General features: G+C 47.5%; 1 protein-coding gene and 1 pseudogene across 5 annotated transcripts; both read right to left on the bottom strand.

Moving 5' to 3' along the window:
* The window catches only part of LOC149397777 (putative glucose-6-phosphate 1-epimerase), a 29,352-nt pseudogene extending 25,084 nt beyond the window's left edge, over positions 1–4,268 (bottom strand).
* Positions 4,269–5,034: 766 nt separating this feature from the next.
* On the bottom strand, positions 5,035–8,079 carry LOC149397776 (aspartokinase 2, chloroplastic-like). 5 transcript variants are annotated; one of them, XR_016297007.1, is made up of 5 exons: positions 7,646–8,079; positions 7,482–7,564; positions 7,118–7,396; positions 5,843–5,940; positions 5,035–5,328 (listed from the first exon to the last, which is right to left on the bottom strand). XR_016297007.1 is itself a non-coding variant. In XM_089614724.1 (5 exons), exons 1-5 carry the CDS (start codon positions 7,778–7,780, stop codon positions 5,309–5,311), a joined length of 360 nt encoding a protein of 119 aa, XP_089470850.1. In that variant the 5' UTR covers positions 7,781–8,079; the 3' UTR covers positions 5,035–5,308. The 5 variants fall into 5 exon arrangements, 1 of the variants encoding a protein (XP_089470850.1); XR_016297006.1 differs by having other exon boundaries at positions 5,843–5,923; XM_089614724.1 differs by having other exon boundaries at positions 5,843–5,923; positions 7,356–7,396.
* Between the last annotated feature and the right edge of the window lie 16,022 nt (positions 8,080–24,101).

Genomic DNA, 24,101 nt, shown 5'->3' with positions numbered 1-24,101 from the left:
TACCTTATTCACAAGCCACAAAGGAGTTGAGGATATAACATCTAGAATGGTAAAATGATAATTTTGTAAATCTCGACTAGCTGATGATCTTCATGAATTGTAAACATAGATAATATTCAGTGGATGCACTAATCACAATTAAGTTGAATTCTTGAGTTGAAAATAAATTCATTTGAACCGAGAGATTCTCAATGTCAACTCTTTAGTGGAGTCAGTTGGCATTAAGCTAAACTTGGGAAAGGTTTGAGAACTTTTGAGTCCAAGTATGTTAGCTCAAGCTTTGTTCAATTAGATCCAAAAGATCTCTGTCACAAGTCATATCGAGTAGGAATAGTTAAACTAGAAGCTAAGTCAAAACAAGAACTAGACAAGTTTTACGAAAATTGTCTAAAAGGTATTTTTGTGTTTTTGGACATGGGATTAAATGAATGTCAATAAATAAGTTTTTTGACATTGTCATACGATGACAAACAATTTAAAACACACGGCCAACTTAATGAATTTGAGCCTTGAGGATTAATTTCATTTCATATAATTTTACTTAAAGAATTCTTACGTACAAGATTGCCGAAATGCAATATATATATATATCACTTCATGCTTTGTTCCTTGGAATGTGAATAAATGAACTGGCCAGTGTCGAAATTGATTCATGACTTTTTTGAATGAATCAAAGTGACTTGTTAGATCCTCGTCAATACATTGTTTCTACCTTATTCACAAGCCACAAAGGAGTTGAGGATATAACATCTAGAATGGTAAAATGATAATTTTGTAAATCTCGACTAGCTGATGATCTTCATGAATTGTAAACATAGATAATATTCAGTGGATGCACTAATCACAATTAAGTTGAATTCTTGAGTATAAAATAAATTCATTTGAACCGAGAGATTCTCAATGTCAACTCTTTAGTGGAGTCAGTTGGCATTAAGCTAAACTTGGGAAAGGTTTGAGAACTTTTGAGTCCAAGTATGTTAGCTCAAGCTTTGTTCAATTAGATCCATAAGATCTCTGTCACAAGTCATATCGAGTAGGAATAGTTAAACTAGAAGCTAAGTCAAAACAAAAACTAGACAAGTTTTACGAAAATTGTCTAAAAGGTATTTTTGTGTTTTTGGACATGGGATTAAATGAATGTCAATAAATAAGTTTTTTGACATTGTCATACGATGACAAACAATTTAAACCACACGGCCAACTCAAAGAATTTGAGCCTTGAGGATTAATTTCATTTCATATAATTTTACTTAAAGAATTCTTACGTACAAGATTGCCGAAATGCAATATATATATATATATATATATATATATATATCACTTCATGCTTTGTTCCTTGGAATGTGAATAAATGAACTGGCCAGTGTCAAAATTGATTCATGACTTTTTTGAATGAATCAAAGTGACTTGTTAGATCCTCGTCAATACATTGTTTCTACCTTATTCACAAGCCACAAAGGAGTTGAGGATATAACATCTAGAATGGTAAGATGGTAATTTTGTAAATCTCGACTAGCTGATGATCTTCATGAATTGTAAACATAGATAATATTCAGTGGATGCACTCATCACAATTAAGTTGAATTCTTGAGTTGAAAATAAATTCATTTGAACCGAGAGATTCTCAATGTCAACTCTTTAGTGGAGTCAGTTGGCATTAAGCTAAACTTGGGAAAGGTTTGAGAACTTTTGAGTCCAAGTATGTTAGCTCAAGCTTTGTTCAATTAGATCCATGAGATCACTGTCACAAGTCATATCGAGTAGGAATAGTTAAACTAGAAGCTAAGTCAAAACAAGAACTAGACAAGTTTTACGAAAATTGTCTAAAAGGTATTTTTGTCTTTTTGGACATGGGATGAAATGAATGTCAATAAATAAGTTTTTTGACATTTTCATACGATGACAAACAATTTAAAACACACGGCCAACTTAAAGAATTTGAGCCTTGAGGATTAGTTTCATTTCATATAATTTTACTTAAAGAATTCTTACGTACAAGATTGCCGAAATGCAATATATATATATCACTTCATGCTTTGTTCCTTGGAATGTGAATAAATGAACTGGCCAGTGTCGAAATTGATTCATGACTTTTTTGAATGAATCAAAGTGACTTGTTAGATCCTCGTCAATACATTGTTTCTACCTTATTCACAAGCGACAAAGGAGTTGAGGATATAACATCTAGAATGGTAAAATGGTAATTTTGTAAATCTCGACTAGCTGATGATCTTCATGAATTGTAAACATAGATAATATTCAGTGGATGCACTAATCACAATTAAGTTGAATTCTTGAGTATAAAATAAATTCATTTGAACCGAGAGATTCTCAATGTCAACTCTTTAGTGGAGTCAGTTGGCATTAAGCTAAACTTGGAAAAGGTTTGAGAACTTTTGAGTCCAAGTATGTTAGCTCAAGCTTTGTTCAATTAGATCCATGAGATCACTGTCACAAGTCATATCGAGTATGAATAGTTAAACTAGAAGCTAAGTCAAAACAAGAACTAGACAAGTTTTACGAAAATTGTCTAAAAGGTATTTTTGTCTTTTTGGACATGGGATGAAATGAATGTCAATAAATAAGTTTTTTGACATTGTCATACGATGACAAAAAATTTAAACCACACGGCCAACTTAAAGAATTTGAGCCTTGAGGATTAATTTCATTTCATATAATTTTACTTAAAGAATTCTTATGTACAAGATTGCTAAAATGCAATATATATATCACTTCATGCTTTGTTCCTTAGAATGTGAATAAATGAACTGGCCAGTGTCCAAATTGAATCACGACTCTTTTAGATGAATCAAAGTGACTTGTTATCTCCTCGTCAATACATTGTTTCTAACTTATTCACAAGCGACAAAGGAGTTGAGGAAATAACATCTAGAATGGTGAAATGGTAATTTTGTAAATCTCGACTAGCTGATGATCTTCATGAATTGTAAACATAGATAATATTCAGTGGATGCACTCATCACAATTAAGTTGAATTCTTGAGTAGAAAATAAATTCATTTGAACCGAGAGATTCTCAGAGTCAACTCTTTAGTGGAGTCAGTTGGCATTAAGCTAAACTTGGAAAATGTTTGTGAACTTTTGAGTCCAAGTATGTTAGCTCAAGCTTTGTTCAATTAGATCTATGAGATCACTGTCACAAGTCATATCGAGTAGGAATAGTTAAACTAGAAGCTAAGTTAAAACAAGAACTAGACAAGTTTTACGAAAATTGTCTAAAATGTATTTTTGTCTTTTTGGACATGGGATGAAATGAATGTCAATAAATAAGTTTTTTGACATTGTCATACGATGACAAACAATTTAAACCACACGGCCAACTTAAAGAATTTGGGCCTTGAGGATTAATTTCATTTCATTGAATTTTACTTAAAGAATTCTTATGTTGTCATAATCAATTGATAGAATCAATCGATTGTCTTTTCGCGATCTTCGTCGGCGTGCTCAGATAACCTCTATCGTTCTATAACCCAGACGGCGATCATGATCATGATTATGATCCGGTGTCAGATATAAAGGAAACTTGGAATACAGACATTTGTTTACCTGGCCGTCGAAAGTGATCGTATCGGCTTGCTAAGTGAACCTCTCTCTTCGAACCAGGTTTTCAAAGTAATCAAGCGTGTCCAAGCCCTCGACACTCACTTCACTATAATCAAGTGATTCAGAAAACGAAAGACCGTTAGAGTAAAATAAGATAATTATAAAAAAAAGTTTGTATCGAACCTGATATCTGATACGGGCAAGTAGTTTCGGAGAGCGAAAGTGAAAGTGAACGCTTTGTTGTCTGTGTTCCTCACTCTGGGTATCAGTGTGACCTTCCCGGGCCTGACACATACTCGGAGCCTCAACTTGAAGCTACATAAAACAAAAAAGAAAATGACGGTTAATGAATTAAAAAACAGTGCTCACATTGGGACAAATGATCGAATACCTTACCCGCGAGGCTAGGTCTTGAAATCCTCGTCGGTTGACTTGATTCTCGAGTAAACCGATGTCTGGACGTGGCCCGGAGGAAGAGACAGCGGGTCGTCGTCGATCCACCAAAGCCTGTTCCTCGCGAAGTCGTGTTGTTCCAGAGAACAGATATTCCCAAACTGCAAAATATCTGACCAGCTATTATAACAAATAAAAATTGAATTCATTTTAACGTGTCAGTGTCTGTCAAATTACCAGTGGAAAGCAAACAGGAATTCCTCCTATGATGGCTTTTGGGGGTTTTCAAATTGCATGTTGATTCAGTTTCATATAAAATCAATCATTATTCAAAGTACTCAACATGTGTGCATATGGTTAATATGTGAGAAATTGTTATGAAAATTTAATCCATGAACACAGAAATCAGCCTATACTCTATATGACAGGAGTTTGGGACGAAGCAAATAAACATTTTTATATTAAATAATTTGAAATTTGGAAAAAGAGACATGAACCATTCGGTGGTGGTGTAAAAAAACTTAGTACCTGCAAACAGGAATTAACTCGCACTTTTCTCAAGGGAGAATTTAGAACTACAACGTCGGTTCACGGCAGAGGAAAGCTCTCCGACGGAGAAAGATGAAGGCAGTGAGAGAGAGAGAGAGAGAATTTAGAACTACGGCGTCGGTTCTCGGCAGAGGAAAGCTCTCCCGCGGAGAAAGACGGAGGCAATGAGAGAGAGGGGAAAACCGAGATCGATTGGAGCTACCGCACAGAGAGAGAGAGAGAGGGAGAAAGAGAGTCAGATGGGTTTGGATTTACGTTTTTTGGGTTTTTAATTCAATTCAATAAACACGACATGAATGAAGAGAAAATTATAACTGATAGTATCTATAACGCTTGCCATCCTGAACGGCCAAAACATGCGCAGATTTGAAAAAAAAACCGTAATAGGTACTATTTAATGATAGCTTAATCAATGACAACTTTAGGGTTATAGTTCGTATGCGCTTTTGAGTTATATGAATGACGGCTTTTAAAAATAAAAAAATTAAAAAAAAAAACCGTACAATAAATGAGATTTATGGAAAATTAATACTTATAAATGTCAGCTTTCCATTTTGACGTTTAATAGCATTCCATTTTGTTAATAGCATTCATCATGGAAGTAATTCACAATTTGCTACCATACCATGTAACATAACAAGAGAAAAGATAAAACAACTCAAAAGGAAATTGCTTCCTCTTAAATCTTCAAATAGAATCTCACAAGTTAGTTACCCCTAGTCTATAGGACCCAAATGTTAATATGGCTGCATTAGCATCTTCAACCATCTGATCTGTGTAGCCTCTTTGCCGAGTAAGCAGCTTTACCCAATCTTTTGACAATCTGCATGCACATCAGTTTTTCTAGCAGGGCTTGTGTGACACGAAGGGGATTAAAGAACTAAACCACAGATATCTTATTGAATATAATAAACACAATGGCAAAAGATACAAAAGTAAGAAGCATCATAGAACCTAAAACATTATTTGCGTTTAATATCTCTCTCTCTCACTGCCTAGCACACAAAATACTTTGCTAGCAAACACCAGGCTTTCATTATTTGCCTAGCACTGCCTGGTGTTTGCTAGCAAAATATTAAACACCAGGCTCTCTCACTGCCTAGCAAAATACTCATGAGTATAATATCTAGCACTCACTCCAAAATGTTTGCTAGATAGTTTAGCAGGATGTTTATCCATGTTTACCTTCAAAGCTAGAAAATAGATACAAAGTGGTTTCTCGGACATCCTGCTAAACTAAGACAAGACAAAGATTACCTAGTAAAATCTCGTCGTTTGTTTGATAAGAAAACTTATATTTGAAAGAAAAATTCATATTGAGACGAGACAAATATTACCTAGCAAAATCCTCCCACTCATCTGTGTTGATTCTACCATCCGTGTCCGCATCAGCATCCACATATTTTTCTTGTTTGAAGCTACAAAAGATGCAAATCTAAACCAGAGTGAGTAAGCATACATATCCGCCAATCAGCATCATTTTTTTCAGGGAATTATTATCGAGCACTTGGTGGGCCAATCACACCATTTTTGAATCTGAGAAAGAAAAGCCGGGAAAAAAAACAAGAAGAGTTACATATATACATGTACCAATCCTTCATGTTCCAATTTATCACCCTAAAACTTCCAAGACATTTGAACCCAAACGTTAATGTGTCAATCTATCTTACTTTCTCTATTCTTAACATGTTTATCCAGACCCCAAGTAAAAAATAAAATTAAAAACTATTTTGATATACATGCTCCAGAATTGTGTCAAGATACATTACACTATACAAACCTTAAAAACGCTTGAACAAAAAACTAAGATCCTATACTGCAAAGTACTCGAATCGAACTTCAAAAGAATTCGCATAAAAGGGAAAACATCAGTGCAAGAGAAGCTTGGACTAAATTACAGAGATATTCTTAAACAGTCACAACAGCCATATAAAAGTACAGATACTTTGTCTAAAACACAGAGCACAAAAAAATTAATGGGGACACATAATTGGTAGAGAAGGAATGGAAGGACAATTGATGAAAAAAATAAAAATAAAATAAATTACGTCCTCCATATTCAATTATTGATGTGATTTTATCTTCTAATGCCAAATTGTGTTACATAAATCCGGCTAAAACTAATGTTTTTTTCACCAATATATTCCAGAAAAAACACACAATATTAGTCACGAGTGTCGAAGTGAAATCCATGAAACGAAGAACCCATGAAATCACTGATCGCTCAATTTTGGAAATAGTTTAGATATAACAGCGAGAATAGAAACGAAATTATAGAAACAGGATCAGAGAAAAACCACTGATCGCACAATTTTTGCCACTGAAATCCAACGATTTAAGAACCCAGAAATAAAAATGAAAACATCAGTGCAAGAGAAGCTAAGATCCACATTCTTACGTGATTGCTCGGACACCGTAGCTAGGTTAACGCTGAAGAGTTTTGAAGCAAAAAGAGGAAATAAAAAATGGAGTGGAGATTGAATTATGGAGAGAGAGAGAGAGAGAGAGAGAGAGAGAGAGAGAGAGAAGATCGACAGAATTAGAGAAAATGGAAGAATTACTTCTGATTGTAATGTGAATGGATAATAGAGGAAAGTTGAGTGAGAACGTACTTGGCGAGCTTTAACGCCAATCCTACTCAGATAAGCTGCGAAGATTCTGGTGGACATGCACTCGCCAAACGAGACCAGATAATCTTTGGTGCGCAGAGTGAGCTCTTTCATCATCGCAATCCCTTTCAGGAGTTGCTCTAGTTCATTGAGGAATGCCGCCGAGCATGGCTCCGCATAAAATTCACGACAATGAGTTGGAGAGAAAAAATTACAGAGTGGAAATGCAAAGCAAACTCACGTGTGATGATAGATTTGTCTATATCAAGCTCGTCCACGGTCCTGCACCGATACACAGAGTAAACAAATGAGCCAGCTAAACATTTCTAAGATTCAAATTTGACTTTTTTTTTTTTTTTTTGCTTGCCTAAGATGGAGTTCTTTGCTGAAACTCAGCTCGTCAATGCTTGAGGTGATAGTGACGCCACAACTCACAGCTTTTTCTCCGGCCTGGAAAATGAAACCCAAATAAAAACAAAATTACATAGTTTGGAATAGAATACAGCAAAGAGAAAGGTAATGGAAATGTACATTTAGAAGCTTGTTTGTGGTCTTGCCCATGGCAGAGAGAACCACAATCGGACACTCGTCCGGAAAACTGAGGATGTGCTCCGCCACCTCTCTCATCCTCTCCGCCGACGCGACGGAGGACCCGCCGAAGTTCATAACGCACGAGAACTATCTGTCCTTGTCGGCGAGGCTCGGATTCTCCGACTGCACGACCTCAACTACTAGCGCCTCGCAGCTAACGCTCGAAACTCTACTCCGCCTGCAAAACGACACTCTCTCTCCGGCGCACCGGAACGCGGCGGCGCTACACGACACCGAATTCGCGAAACGGAGGCCGTGGAATCGCGAGGGCACATGGGAGGGGGTTTTGGCCCCACCGCAGAATCGCAATGCAATCTCCATCAATGGATCTGGATTTTTGACAAATTGATAGTCGTTCTGTGCAGATAACGAGGCTCGATTGGAATACAACGATAGAAAAAAGAGGAAATCCAACGATACTAAAAAGAGGAAATAAAACGTGCTGTGGCTGTTTTTCGAACGATTATTTAGGAGCCCGGAGTGGTCAGACCAAAGGCCAGACCAAGTGGTCTCACTTCGGCTCGAGCGTGTCGGACTTGGTATCCCAAGTCGTCCTTTAGCTGTAGATGAAGCTCACCTCGTCTCGGTACCTGAAAAGCAGCAGAGAGTGCGTGAACTACAAAAGGGAAACAGATGGATTGCCTCTGTTTACCTCTCCGACGCTCAACATTAGTAGGGTTGAGGTAAATTGTAGAGAGTTTAGGCGTTTAGAGGCCGAGACTTGAGAGAAACGAGCGAGGTACGAGTTCGACAGCGTTTCAGTACTCAAATTCGGATTACCTGGACCATGAGAGGAACCCCGGTATTTATAGGCGACCAAGGGGCGTTTTGGGCATCCCCTTGGCCGAGGGCCGGCTCTGGGTCGGCCGTGGAGGCGAAGGCCGGCTCTGGGTCGGCCATGGAGGCGAAGGCCAGCTCTGGGTCGACCGTGGAGGCGAAGGCCAGCTCTGGGTCGGCCATGGCCGGGCGAAGGCCGGCTCTGGGTCGGCCGTGGAGGCGAAGGCCGGCCCTGGGTCGGCCGTGGAGGCGAAGGCCGGCCCTGGGTCGGCCGTGGAGGCGAAGACCGGCCCTGGGTCGGCCGTGGCCGAGCGCCGGCTCTGAGTCGGCCGTGCGTCGGGGGAGTCCTAGGACGGCCGCTATCGCGGCCGTCGCCGCTCTACCGGGCCGAGATGGACCGGTAACATTAGCCCCCCGAGTTTATCACCGAATGTAAGTCGCGTGGTAAACTCAGAGTCTGACGTCGGCCCATCGGAGTAGCCCGTCGCCAAGAGGTATGTTCCGACGTCTTTTAATATTATTATTTTTTTTGTCGATCACTTTTGTCTTGTTATTCGCGCCCATGGACCCCATTGACCGCCTTTCGGTGTGTGGGACCATTGAAGATGACTTGCTTCACTTGTTCGGGGACAACCACGTACACTTGGATAATTTTTGGGCCCAATTTTCGCCCCCTTCAACGATCTCCGACATACGGCATTCGTCGAATTCAACCAACGCAATTGAGATGACCGGGGAAGATCTCTCTTTGGTGGAGGCGTGGCTGGCCGGTGAGGGAGAGGGCGCGCGTGCCGGAGACGGCCAGCGCCGGCAGGTGGACGCTAGGGACGGCCCACGCGCCGGAGGAGGCGCCTTGGCCCAGGGCGGCGCCGGCGGTGCAGGAGGCGTCGGGGAAGACCCACCCAGGCCGGGGAACGACGCCCAACCACCCACAGGTGGCCTGGGCGGTGCGCGTGTGTCGGGGGAGGCCGCGCCGGGAGCGGCCGGTGCTGGAGGAGACGCACCGGAGGGGGACGACGCCGGGGAGGACGCCTTGTCCAGGGGCGGCGCGATCTGGGTCGACCCCGGCGTCGAGGGAACCCCCACTCGACTGGGTAGGCCCGTCTGGATGGCCACCAGGCGCGCCGGTGAGGAGGAACGCCCGGGCGGAGCGAGCGAGCCCGGGGCTGCCGCGCCCGGCGAGGCCGGCGCCGGGAGGGGCCCGCCGACCGGCGTCGATGGCTTCTGGACCGGTCCCGTCGCGAGGGAGACCTTCGCTCGGCCAGGTGAGGCCGCCGGGTGGCCTGCAGATCGCGCCCAGGAGGGGAGCGCTTCGAGCCTGGCCGCGCCGGCGATGACGCGCACCGCTGGAGGACCGCCGACGCCGAGCGACACCGCCCAGGGAGAGGCCGACGTCGGGCAGGAGGCGGCTCGGCCAGGTGGCGCCGGCCAGGGGGCGGCGGCCTGCCGAGCCCCTGGGCAAACCCTAGGCCCACTTGGGCCGGGCCTGTGCGGTGAGGACCCAGCCGGCTAGGAACCGGGCTGGGCTGCTGGTTCAGGCGCGCGCGAGGAGGGCCTAACCGGCCAGGGGCCGGATGGGGCCGCTGGGCTGGGCGCGCATGAAGAGGGCCCAGCCGGCCGGGAGCAGGGCCGGGCCGTTGGGCCGGACGCGCTTGGGGTGAGTGCTAGGACGCCCGGGCAGGGCTCACGGGCCGGAGACCCATCTGGCCGAGAGCTGGGCCGACCTGATGGGCCGGACGCGTGCGCTGAAGGCCGGGGGCCGCCTGGGTCGGGCCTGCGTGTGGAGGAGCCACCCAGCCAGGAGATGGGCTGGGTCCTTGGACTGGACGCGCGCACAGGAGGGAGCACTGCCGGCCACGGGCTGGGCCGGCCTGACGACGGCGGCTCGACCGGCCAGCAGCCGGTCGCGCGTTCGGGCAACCATGCCGGGGTCGAGGGGAGCCGCCCGGCTCGAGTGGGCGGCCGTGAGGGGGTCACCCCCTGCCCGAGCAACGCTCCAGACGCCGAGCACTCGAGTGATTCGTCGAGTCGTCACGTCACACCTGCGGCGACACTTTCCTCAACCGCGCGGGAAGAAACGCGGGCCTTAACCTTCCTGATTGGAGAATCGGCCATACGGGGCGACCTTGACTGCTCAGGTGTTGACGTCCCGAGTTCGCTTTCGATTATCAGCTTCATGAGCTTGAGGAAACGCTACAGCATCCCGGAGTTCGTGTCGATCCTAAGACCATTGCCCGATGATCTTCCGACTCGCCCGCGAAAGGGGTACGCCACGGTCCACGAGGCGAGTCTCCGCGGAGGACTGAGGTTGCCCTTCCAACAGGTTATCCAGGAGTTGTTGGTTCGATTGTGGGTACACGCTTCGCAGATGTCCCCGTTCTTTAATCGAGTGGTTGCGGCGTGCCACATGATGCTCTATTGAGCAAAGAAGAGGGCCGTCACCGCGGACGACATTCAGGACCTCATAACGGTGCGAGGGGTCCCCGGGAGGCCGGGCTCCTACCTAGTATCACATCGGAAGCGCATCGCTATCATCACCAGAGTCAAATCGAAGCACCGATATCCCTGGGTGTGGGTGTCTGAGTCAGCCTTCGGGGTCGCGCCCCTCACCTTTGGTCCCGCGGCCGATTTTCCAACAGTAGGCGACGTCGAGGACTCCGAGCTCGACTCGGTGATCAGGGCGGTCCCGGAGTCGAGACGGCAGGGATCACTTTTCGAGTCTCCGGACCTAATGGCGAGGACTGGGTGGTTCGTGCCCGGCGACGAGGCTCCTCCATGCTCTGGTCTCGGCGCGGAGGTTGCGGAGGATCCAGAATCAGAGGCGGGGGGTTCGTCCGCCCCTCCCCCCGATGCGGGGGGTACTAGTCATGCATATGCTTTCCGTTATCTCACGTTTCGCTGTATTATGCTTATTGTTGTGTTCTAATTGACTGACGTCCTTTCTCTTTTGCAGATACCATGACCCGACATCGATCGCGCGCACGAGAGCCGAGAGTGGCACCTACCGCCCAAGCTACGACCGCGGCTCGTCCCCGAGCTGAGGCTCGCCGCGAGGGGTCACCATCGCGGGCGAGGAACGAGGCGATCTCTTCCAACAAGCGACCTTTGTCGCCGACCTCCTTCGGATCACCCTCCGGCCACAAGCGTGCCCACACATCGGCGGTGCCGGATAGCATGGATTCGATGCTCCTAGCGGAGGCGGCGGAGCTGAGGGATCAGTGCTCCCGAGGGATCTTTGAAACCTCTCTGCGGGATTTCAAGGGTCTGCTGACGTCAAACGATCTTGAGCATTTCCAAAATGGGATCGGCGACGCCCGAAAGGTACGATTCGTTTGCTCGTCTTATGTGTAATCATTATGTTTATTCCGATTATGCGTATATCACTTGTTTCCACAGATGCTCGCACGCCAAGAGCGAAGTGACCGCATTCTCCGGGACCTGTTGCGGCGCATGCAGATCATGGAGAAGGACAAGGAGAGCACGGCGGCCGCCCATGCTGCCGCTCTAGCGGGGGTCCGCACCGCCCGAGAGTTTCAAGCACTCGAGGAGGAGCTGAAGCGAGCTCGCGAGGAGTCGGCGGCCGAGAAATCGCTTCGCATGGCAGAGCAGGCGTCCCGGGAGAGGGCGGAGCATGCGGCCGACACCTTCTTAGGGGAGACGAAGAAGCTCCAGGCGGCGCTTTCGAGCCGGGACGAGGAGTTGAGCATCGTCCACGCTCGACTGTCGGCGAGCGAGATCTCCCGGGTCCAGGCCGAGAGGGAGAGGGACACTTTGCGGGCGGAGGTGCAGACCCTCGTCGAGGAGAAGGACGACGCCGTGCGATCCAAGACGGACTTGGAGGACGACTGGGACCTCGCGTTGGAGGTGGCTCGTTACGAGGCGCCCATACGGGTCCGAGACGCGACCGCGAAGGAGAACGCGTCTCGCGGAACCACCTTTTCCTTCTTCGACGCCATGTTCCCTCCTTTGGATGACGAGCCGCCGGAGGACGACCCGCGTCCTCAAGTCCCAGCAGAGGCCGCCCAGTCGACGAACCGACAGTTTGACGGAGAAGCTATCGGCGGGTCCGGCGCCCCCCGCCTCGAGGATGATGAGGAGCAGATTGACTTCGGCTCGGAATAGCCAATTTTATTTTGTCTTCCGCGCACTTGTTTAGCGCTCGCTTTATGTTTTCTTTTGGATATTTGTTATGTTTTCCTTTTGTCTGACATTTGTCGTACTCTCGTGCTTTCCTCGGTGGGTTGTTCGTACAACATTGTTTGCTTTTGTTAAAGCTTTTCTTATCTATTATGCGCCTCATTTTCTCGACTTGCTATGCTTAGCGTAATCGATTTGCGCAATCCGTTTAGTGCGTGTCTTACGAACCCGGCTTACTATATCTAGTGTAACCGGTTTGCACGGCTTACTGCCACACCTGGCAGCGAGGTTTTCCGCGGATGCGAGTCTTCGCCGTTCATCTGTGACTCGCTGCCTCTTGGCGTGTGCGAGCTGAACGACTATCGCGCCCAATTGCCGGTGTGAAAGACGTGGAATCGCGCGGGAGCGCTGCGCGGGATACATGCAGAGCGCGGATCCGACTTGTCGACATTTCGCTACCTCTTGGTGCGTGAAACGTCGGTTCGTGCATGCAGGGTCGGAGGTCCGGTGCGCGGATCCGACTTGTCGACCTTTCGCTACTTCTTGGTGCGCGAATTGTGGAGCGGTGCGAGGGCGTCGCACGAGGGATGTGTGGGATCGGAGGTCCGGTGCGCAGATCCGACTTGCCGACATTTCGCTACCTCTCGGTGCGTTAAACGCGGGATCGCGCGAGTGCGTTGCACGAGAAACGTGTATCTGTTATCCTTATTAGCCCCCCGAGTTTCTTGTGTACTCGTAGAGGAGACTGGAAATTATAACATTGTAGGACAAAGGCTTTAAGATGAAAATGCAATTCAATTATCACGTCGAATATTTCAAAATTACATTCTCAAGCCATTGGCTTTACTTGAAACTGAAAATTGTTTGTTGCTAAAATTGAAAACAAGACGAAAATAATTGAACGTCGGGGAAGCGGTGCCTCTATTGGTAGTATTGTCGCAGGTGCTCCGCGTTCCACGGATGTGTGAACACGAGTCTCCCTCCAAGTTCTCGAGCTCGTACGTGCCGTTGTGGATGGCTCGGCGCACGCGGTACGGACCTTCCCAGGTGGGGCCCAAGACTCCCGCCCCTTGCACTTTGGTGTTTTGGAACACCCTTCTAAGGACGAGGCTTCCGTCAGCGAACTTCCGTAGCTTGACCTTGGAGTTGTAGTACTTCTCGACCTTCCTCTTTTGTGCAGCAAGGAGGGTGAGTGCGTCCGCCCTCTTCTCGTCTATAAGGTCTAGCTCGAGCCTGATTGCGTCGTCGTTGGCGGCTTCTTCGTACTCCTCGATGCGCAAGGTTGGCAGCTTGGCCTCGACAGGTACCACGGCCTCGACGCCGAACGCGAGAGCGAAAGGAGTTTCGCCGGTCGCATTTCGTGAAATAGTCGATCGCCACGATTGCATGCTTGTATTGCCTCGGGGCCATGTGTAGCTCACCGATGAGGTCGATTCCCCACTTCGCGAAGGGTCACGGCACGACGATCGGGCATAACGGGGCCGGCGCTTGGCGCGGGATGTGGGCGAACCTTTGACATTTGTCGCACTTTTTGGCCCACTCTTGGGAGTCCTTTTTCAAGGTAGGCCAAAAATATCCGAGCCTTAGGAGCTTCAATGCCAACAATTGTCCAGCGGCGTGGTTTCCGCACACCCCTTCGTGCAATTCGCGGAGCGCTTTCTTCGCCTCGACTTCGGTCAAGCAACGGAGGAGGGGCATGGAGTAGCCTCTCTTGAACAAGTTGTCTTCCCTCATCATGTATTTCGGCGCCAAGCTTTCCAGCTTTCTGGCCTCTTCTTTGTCTTCGGGGATGACTCCTCGCTTAAGGAATTCCACGAGCGGCGTCATCCACGAGGGGGGCGGAGTCCCGTCAACTACCCCTACGTCGCTTCTCGAGACGTAGGGTCGGGTCAACACTTCTATCGGGACGCTGCCCTCTCCCTCCTTGTCTATTCCGGACGCAAGGCGTGCCAGGGCGTCAACGTCGATGTTCGCCTCTCGGGGAACTTGGACGATCTCGTGCCAGGGCCTCTAGATTCTTTTGGGTCTTTGACAGGTACGCGATCATGTTCGGCTCTTTAGCGGCGTAGTCGCCCTTAACTTGGTTCACGATCAACTGCGAGTCGCAATGGATGCGCAGGTTTTGGACGCCTAGCTTGTTCGCCAGCTCCAAGCCAACGATCAGAGCCTCGTACTCTGCCTCGTTGTTGGAAGCCTTGAACTCGAACCGCAGGGCGTATCTCAGTTTTTCCCTATCGGGATTTGTGAGCACAACGCCGGCGCCAGCCCCCCGGGCGTTTGACACGCCATCTACGTGCAAGTCCCAGACCGGCCCTATCGGGCTGTTGGTCCTCTTCTTTGACGACTCGTTGTGGTCGTTCTCCTTGTCTTCCTTGTTCTCGTTACCTCTGTCTCCCTCGTCAGTTGAGGGTGCTCTTGTGAATTCGGCTATCAAGTCGGCGAGGGCTTGGCCCTTGATGGCGGTTCTCGGTTGGAACTCGACCCCGTACTCGCCCAACTCCTGGGACCATATGGCCATTCGAGAGGAGGTCCCTTTTTGCAGGGCCTTCTCGATAAGATGTCCCGTGCGTACCACGATGGGGTGCGCTTGGAAGTAGGGCCGAAGTTTCCTCGCGCTCATGACAAGGGCGAGGGACAATCTCTCGATTTCCGGGTATCGGGTCTCGGCGTCGAGGAGCGCCTTGCTAGCGTAATAGACCGGCCATTGCACCCTGTCTTCTTCGCGTATGAGAACTGCGCTCACGGCCCTATCGGAAACCGCGAGGTAGACATACAAGGTCTCGCCGTCCTTCGGTTTTGCGAGGAACGGGGGGAGCTGAAGTAGGCCTTCATTTCGCGGAACGCCTCCTCGCACTCCTCGGTCCACACAAATCCGTCGTTCTTCTTCAGTGCCTTGAAAAACGGTTGGCACTTATCGGTTGCTTTGGAGACGAATCGCGTCAGGGCGGCGATTCTCCCCGTCAAACTCTGAACTTCTTTCACTTTTTGCGGCGACCTCATCTCTAAGATCGCCCTAATCTTCTCAGGGTTAGCCTCGATCCCGCGGCGGCTAACCATGTAGCCCAAGAATTTTCCGGACTCAACCCCAAAGGCGCACTTGTTAGGGTTGAGCTTCATCTTATAGCGTCGCAGGATCGTGAACATCTCTCTAAGGTCTCGAACGTGGTCGTGGGCCTTGAGGCTTTTGACAAGCATATCGTCCACGTAGACCTCCATAGTTTTGCCAATTTGATTGGCGAACATTCGGTTCACCAACCTTTGATACGTTGCTCCCGCATTTTTGAGGCCAAAGGGCATGACCTTGTACCAGTAGAGTCCGCGGTTCGTAACAAAGGTGGTCGTGATCTTATCCGGCTCGTGCATGCGGATCTGATTGTAGCCTGAGTAGGCGTCCATGAAGCTCAACAACTCGTGGCCTGCCGTAGCGTCCACAAGTTGCTCGATCCTAGGGAGAGGGAAGCTATCTTTCGGGCAGCCTTTGTTGAGATCTTTGTAGTCGATACAGATCCGCCACTTCTCGTTTGGCTTCTTGACCATTACCACGTTGGACACCCACTTGGGGTGCTCCGCCTCCCTGATGAAGTCGGCGGCGAGAAGTTTGTCAACCTCTTCACCAATGGCTTGGTACCTCTCTCCGCTGAACGCCCATCGCGGTTGAACGTGCTCAGCCACTCTCTTGTCGTCATTGAGACGATGAACCATTATCTCGGGGTCGATCCCCGGCATGTCGGCGTGTGTCCACGTAAAGACATCTTTGAACTCGCGGAGGAAGGCGTCGAGCCGGGTTCGGACCTCGGACGGGAGTCGGGCGCCTACCTTGACTACTTGGTCAGGCTTGGCGTCGTCCAACACGACGGGAACGAGGTCGTCCGGTGTCTCCACCTTTCGACGTTGACATCGTCCCTTTGGTCCAGTTCTCCGAAGGTGCCTCCTTCCTCTATCTTGCATGGGAGCTTGTCCCCGAGCTGGAAGACGGTGCTTACCATCTTTCCCTTTTCTTTCTCGTCCATGCCTTGAATTTAGCACATTCTTGCCATCGATTGGTCTCCCAACATCATGGCTATTCCCTTGTCAGTCGGGAATTTCATCATCAGGTGGTAAGTGGACGTAATGGCCTTCAATCGGTTGAGGGTCGGGCGGCCGATTATGATGTTGTAAGCTGAGGGCTGGTCCACGACCAGGAACGACACGATGTGGGTGACCTCGAGCCCCTCCCGGTGTCCCGAAGGTTACCGGGAGGTCGATGGTTCCCTCTGTTGGAATTGATCTAGGGTTTAAGAAAAAGATTAAACGCTTCGGGAAGCGGCGGAATTTTAAAAAATTTATTTTCAAGTAAAAACAGTTTTTACTAACCTAGACAAAGAAGCAAGTACATGTAATTAAAAACCAATATGAGCTAAGAGTCTACTAACCTTTCTTGAAGCTTGAACTTTGAAGAAGCTTTTGGAAAGTTTGCAACGCTCGTCTCCCCTCGCAGCACGTCTCTCTTCCTTTCCTCGGCACCTCGAGCAACCACGAAAGTTTCTATCACTAAATCACTCGAAAAGAAGGAATCAGTGAGTGGGCACTTTTAAACGCTACGACTTAAGAACGAGTCTCGAAGTCGCAGAGCTAAACACTAGGTCGAGTGAGGACCTAGGTGCCAAAACAAGAAAAATCGAAAATAAACTAGAAAGAGAGAGAGAGAGGATTTCGGCCACAATGTCTAGAGAGAGAGTCTCTCAATCTCTAACTTGGATGAATGAAAAGTAAGGAATGGGGCTCCTATTTATAGGAGATGTTTTACCTTCAATAAGGTAGTTTCCTCTTCTATAGAATATCACGTATTCATGAGCAAAAATCTCTTATTTCCCATTCCATGTTGGGCGCCCAAGGCAGCCTCCTTGAGGCTTGGATTTGTTTCCTTTTTTGTTCCTTGGCTTGCCTTTTCCTCACTTGGCCGATTCCCCTATGCATCTCATATGCAAATTTGTTTCCTCTTTTTCTTTTGGCAAGTATCTTGATACATTTATGCACAAAATAATCTCTCTTTCCTCTTGGGTGGTGGGCGCCTATTCTAATGCTAGAAAGGCCTTCTAGAAGCTTTTCCACTTGTTCATGACAACATGAAAAAGGCCCATTAAGAATTTTCAATAAAATTCTTATGAAATGAAATTAATCCATAAGGCCCAATAAATCTTATTTTGGCCGAGTGAAACTTGTCATCAAATGACCATAAATTTATTGACATTCATTTCATCCTATGTCTCAAAAGACAAAAATACCCTTTTTACTATTTTCGTTCTTGTTTTGGCTTAGCTTCCAGTTTAACTATTCCTATCGATGTGATTCGTGACAGTGACCTCATGGACCCAAATGAACAAAGCTTGAGCTAAACACTTGGACTCAAAAGTTCACAAACCTTTTCCAAGTTTAGCTTAATGCCAACTGACTCCACTAAAGAGCTGACACTGAAAATCTCTCGGTTCAAATGAATTTGTTTTCTACTCAAGAATTCGACCTAATTATAATTAGCGGATCCACTGAATATTATCTATGTTTACCCTTCATGAATGTCATCAGCTAGTCGGGATTTACTAAATTACCATTTTACCCTTCTAGCTGTTATTTCCTCAACTCCTTTGTCGCTTGTGAATAAGTTAGAAACAATGTATTGACGAGGAGCTAACAAGTCACATTGTTTCATCCAAAAGAGTCAGGACTCAATTTGGACACTGGCCAGTTCATTTATTCACACTCCAAGGAACAAAGCATGAGGTGACATACATTGCATTTCAGCAATCTTGTACATGAATTCCATATCTATGAGAACTTCACAAAGTTACTCATGACAGACTCACAACTTAGTACTTCACCAATAGGCCTTGTTCGGAATCACATAGTGAGTCCGAACTTTGACTTTCTCAAATGAGAATACTAAGGTGTGAAATGGCATGTCTCATTTCAGGATTAAGGTAAGCATGATGCAATTCATACATAGTGACTTCGAGACATAAGAGGTTAAATGGTTTGTTCTTATATTGTCTCTAGAAGTGCACTGGTCAATTCAGTACCTTCGGAAGATACCTAGAAGAACTATAGAGTCCCCAACTCTCAATGCCTCATAACCAGACATCATAGATTCTTCTAACAATCATACTGAGGTCAATAGTCCTTTGACCCTAAGATTGCGAATATATCGTTTTAAGCAAACTACGAAGAGTTTGTTCATGCAAATCTACATTTGTCTCTTCGTAAGTTGTTAAGTTTGTTTATGGACTAAAAGACTAAGGTTTTATCATAAAGCTTCAAACAAAGAAAGAATGAATGAACGTTTCAACTTTATTAATGAATAGATAGGCAATTACAAGCAAGAGTCTTCATGAGACTTTATTACATCAAGTGTACAAAATAAAGACTACAACTCTTCTTGTGGGCACCATTGACAACAAACTCCCACTTGACTCAAAGAAGGTGTGTGTAGTCCTTCATGCCTAATCCCTCACGATGTTGGTCGAAGACCTTGTTCGCTAGGGCCTTGGTGAATGGTTCTGCGAGGTTGTCCACCGTTGAGATCTTCTTCACTTCCACGTCTCCGCGCTGCACGATCTCTCGAATCAAATGGTATTTCCTCTCAATATGCTTAGAGTGCTTATGGCTTCTAGGTTCCTTTGAGTTAGCGACAGCCCCACTATTATCACAATAAAGGGTCATGGGCTCGTCGACGTTTGGAACAATTTCCAAATACTTAAGGAATTTTCTAAGCCATACAGCCTCTTTGGATGCTTCACAAGCAGCCACATATTCTGCTTCCATTGTGGAGTCAGCAATGCAAGATTGCTTAATACTTCTCCACACAACAGCTCCACCATTAAGGATGAACACATATCCCGAAGTGGATTTCCTGGAATCCTTATCCGCTTGAAAATCAGAGTCGGTATATCCCGTCATAGTCAGGTCAGTACCTGAGTATGTAAGCATCAAGTTCCTAGTTCTTCGAAGATACTTAAGAACATGCTTAACAGCAATCCAGTGCTCGGGTCCAGGGTTGGATTGGAAACGGCTAACTACGCCAACGGCGAAACATATATCAGGTCTAGTGCAAAGCATAGCATACATGAGGCTTCCTACGGCAGAGGCGTAAGGAATCTTCCTCATGTCTTCAATCTCTTGTGCAGTCTTGGGAGACTGGTCCTTAGAGAGTGAAACTCCATGCCTAAAGGGTGTTTGACCCCTCTTGCAGTCTTGCATCGAGAAGCGATCCATCACCTTATCAATATAAGATGCTTGAGAGAGCGACATGGTCCGGTTTTTCCTATCTCGAAAGATTTGGATCCCCAGAATGTACGCGGCTTCTCCTAGATCCTTCATATCGAATTGCTTTGCTAGCCAGACCTTAACCTCAGATAACTTACCCACGTCATTACCAATGAGTAGTATATCATCGACATATAGTACCAGAAACACAACTTTACCTTCGTGTATTAACTTGTAAACACAAGGCTCATCTATTGACTGTTCAAAGCCAAAGCTCTTTACAGTTTCATCGAATCTAATATTCCATGACCTAGATGCTTGCTTTAGTCCATAAATGGATTTAAGCAACTCACAAACCTTGGTCTCTTGACCTTTATCCACGAAACCGTCTGGTTGAGCCATGTAAATGCGCTCGTCAAGATTGCCATTCAGAAAGGCTGTCTTGACATTCATTTGCCAGATCTCATAGTCGAGAGCTGCAGCTATGGATAGGAGTATGCGCTCGTCAAGATTGCCATTCAGAAAGGCTGTCTTGACATTCATTTTACTATTTTCGTTCTTGTTTTGGCTTAGCTTCCAGTTTAACTATTCCTATCGATGTGATTCGTGACAGTGACCTCATGGACCCAAATGAACAAAGATTGAGCTAAACACTTGGACTCAAAAGTTCACAAACCTTTTCCAAGTTTAGCTTAATGCCAACTGATTCCACTAAAGAGCTGACACTGAAAATCTCTCGGTTCAAATGAATTTGTTTTCTACTCAAGAATTCGACCTAATTATAATGAGCGGATCCACTGAATATTATCTATGTTTACCCTTCATGAATGTCATCAGCTAGTCGGGATTTACTAAATTACCATTTTACCCTTCTAGCTGTTATTTCCTCAACTCCTTTGTCGCTTGTGAATAAGTTAGAAACAATGTATTGACGAGGAGCTAACAAGTCACATTGTTTCATCCAAAAGAGTCAGGACTCAATTTGGACACTGGCCAGTTCATTTATTCACACTCCAAGGAACAAAGCATGAGGTGACATACATTGCATTTCAGCAATCTTGTACATGAATTCCATATCTATGAGAACTTCACAAAGTTACTCATGACAGACTCACAACTTAGTACTTCACCAATAGGCCTTGTTCGGAATCACATAGTGAGTCCGAACTTTGACTTTCTCAAATGAGAATACTAAGGTGTGAAATGGCATGTCTCATTTCAGGATTAAGGTAAGCATGATGCAATTCATACATAGTGACTTCGAGACATAAGAGGTTAAATGGTTTGTTCTTATATTGTCTCTAAAAGTGCACTGGTCAATTCAGTACCTTCGGAAGATACCTAGAAGAACTATAGAGTCCCCAACTCTCAATGTCTCATAACCAGACATCATAGATTCTTCTAACAATCATACTGAGGTCAATAGTCCTTTGACCCTAAGATTGTGAATATATCGTGTTAAGCAAACTACGAAGAGTTTGTTCATGCAAATCTACATTTGTCTCTTCGTAAGTTGTTAAGTTTGTTTATGGACTAAAAGACTAAGGTTTTATCATAAAGCTTCAAACAAAGAAAGAATGAATGAACGTTTCAACTTTATTAATGAATAGATAGGCAATTACAAGCAAGAGTCTTCATGAGACTTTATTACATCAAGTGTACAAAATAAAGACTACAACTCTTCTTGTGGGCACCATTGACAACACCCTCCGTCATGACCCTTTCCCCGGAGAAGCCGAAGAGTGGAGTCGAGATCGGGGTCGGTCTCATTCCGGATAGCTTCATCCTGTCCAGCACCGACTTGAAGATTATATCGGCAGAGCTTCCATTGTCGATTAGGATTCTCCGGACTAGGTTGTTGGCGACCGTGGCCGAGACGACTATCGCGTCGTTGTGTGGGTGGAGGACTCGCGCCGCCTCTTGGCCAGTGAAGAACATGGACTTGAATGGGGTCGGAGGAGGAGCCTCGTACGTGTGGTTGATGTAGTGCGCTATTTTCCCTTGGAAAACTTCACGCACATACTTCTTCCTTTCTTTCAATTTCCCATCTTGCATCAGGGCCTCGATCTGACGCTTGAGTTGGTAACACTCGGACCTCAGATGCCCGTGATCTTGGTGGTATTCACAGAACTTGCTTCGATCCCTCTTTGCGGGATCCTTCGTGAGAGGAGTTGGACTTCCTAGCTTGTCACGGTGCAGAGCCAGGATCCGCTCTTGCGGGGTATTCAGGGGGGTGAATGTCGAGAACTTTCGGAAGCTATCAACATGCGGTGGTCTCGGCCCGGGGAGGGAGCGACCGTTAGGGGCCTGGCCTCCCTTGTTCCTCTTCTTTCGAGGGTCAGGACAATCTCCATCCTGGTCGTCGCGGCGGCGACTACTCTGTCCCCCTGACTTCCGGCCGTCTCGACCATCGAGATAGTCCTCGATTCCCATATACGTGCGGGCCCTTGACATTAGCTCCGCCATGTCTCGCGGGACTTTTCTGACAATAGACTTGAGGAAGTCGCTCGTGCGAACTCCCTCGGTGATTGCCGTGATGGCATCCTTATCGTCGAAACCTTCGACATTGTGAGATTCCTCGGTGAAGCGAGCGAGGTATTGTCTCAACGTCTCGTCTCTCCCTTGTCGGATGGAGAGGAGATGGGTCTTTGATTTCTTTTGTGCCACGAGAGTGGCGAATCGCGCAAGGAAAGCCTCCCGCAAGGCCCGGAAGGACGAGATACTTCCCGGTCTCAGACTTCGGAACCACTCAAAGCCTGACCCCGTAAGGGTTAGGCTGAAGGCTTGACAGAGGGTGGCGTCTGTCTGTCCTTGCATCGTCATCCACGTCTCGTAGTGTTGGATGTGGAAGTTTGGGTCTGTCCGTCCGTCGTAGGGAGGGATGGACGGTAGTTTGAAGTTCCCCACGCAAGGCTGCACGAGGATTTGAGCGGCGAAGGGAGAGTATGACTCCTCGATCCCTCCGTAAGGCCTTTGCCTCCCTGATTCCCTCATCTCGATGATTTGGTTTTGGAGGCTTTGAATCATCGTGACCATGTCAAGCCCGCTAGTTGGGCTGGCCGCCGGGATCGCGTGAGTCGCCTGTTGTCGCTCGTTGGACGCTTGGTCTCCGGCGTTGGCCTGAGGTCGGCCGAGAGTCACGGCGGGGAGAGCGTCCCTCCGAGAATTAAGCCTTTGGCGGAGATCCTCCCCTCGGGAGTTTCTCTGCGCCGTCAGGCGCTCTCTAAGGTCCAAGCTCGGCGCGTGGCGGGGCGAGGTTGCCCTTGGTCGGACCGTTCGGCGGGCGCTTCGGCTATCGGCCCCATCGTCCACCAGAGTCGCTCTCTCCTCGGGGAGGGGCCGTGTCCGGCCGCCTCTTGGAACCGAAGAGGCGAGTCCCCGGGAATATGAGCGTGCCTGTTGCCGCGCCGGTCCGGCCAAGTCGCCGCTCGCCCTTTCGGATCGCGACGGGGCGAGGCTTGGCGTTGCCTCATCGGTCCTTGACTCCCCCACATAGTCGAGGTCGGAGTCATCTCGGGCGGACCTATCCTCGACGTCGTAGCCGAGGAGATTGGCGATGAGCGAGCCGTCGACGCTAGGACGGTCTAGAAGCTCCGCGAGCCGCCGGGCCGTGTCCTCTCGGAGCGCGGCCTCGGGGTCGTTCGCCGGGTCTTGGGGCTGGCTCTCGTTATCATGAGGTTGCCCTTCAAGACGGTGAGCGAGGCTTCGGAGACCGTACCTCGAGCTCGTCGCTCGGGTGCCAACGGAGGTCGTGGGAATGTGACTCATTTTTCGAGAGTCGTAGATGTAGTGAAGGTGAGGAATGGAAGGGAGAGCGTGCTAAGGACAGAGGTTCGAGCCCTCCTTCTAGCGCCAAAATGTTGTCGCTGTTTTTCGAACAACTATTTAGGAGCCCAAAGTGGTTAGACCCAAGGCCAGACCAAGTGGTCTCACTTCGGCTCGAGCGTGTCGGACTTGGTATCCCAAGTCGTCCCATAGCTGTAGATGAAGCTCACCTCGTCTCGGTACCTGAAAAGCAGCAGAGAGTGCGTGAACTACAAAGGGGAAACAGAGGGGTTGCCTCTGTTTACCTCTCCGACGCTCAACATTAGTAGGGTTGAGATAGATTGTAGAGAGTTTAGATGTTTAGAGGCCGAGACTTGAGAGAAACGAGCGGGGTACGAGTTCGACAGCGTTTATGTACTCAAATTCGGATTACCTGGACCAGAGGAGGGACCCCGATATTTATAGGCGACCAAGGGGCGTT

This window comes from Urtica dioica, chromosome 5 (assembly GCF_054948205.1).
Source record: "Urtica dioica subsp. dioica isolate 48M chromosome 5, U.dioica_male_clone48M_v1_H2, whole genome shotgun sequence".
NCBI lineage: Eukaryota > Viridiplantae > Streptophyta > Magnoliopsida > Rosales > Urticaceae > Urtica > Urtica dioica.
The sequence above is the reverse complement of the archived record's forward strand: the minus strand, read 5'-3'. Positions and strand labels throughout refer to the sequence as shown.

Excerpts from the sequence above, each read along its gene's own strand:
- LOC149397776 (XM_089614724.1), bottom strand. The coding sequence starts at position 7,780 with ATGAACTTCGGCGGGTCCTCCGTCGCGTCGGCGGAGAGGATGAGAGAG. Across the intron at positions 7,565-7,645 it reads CCACAAACAAGCTTCTAAAT|GCCGGAGAAAAAGCTGTGAG; the intron begins GTACATTTCCAT and ends TTCATTTTCCAG. Across the intron at positions 5,924-7,355 it reads AGACAAATCTATCATCACAC|CTTCAAACAAGAAAAATATG; the intron begins GTGAGTTTGCTT and ends CATCTTTTGTAG.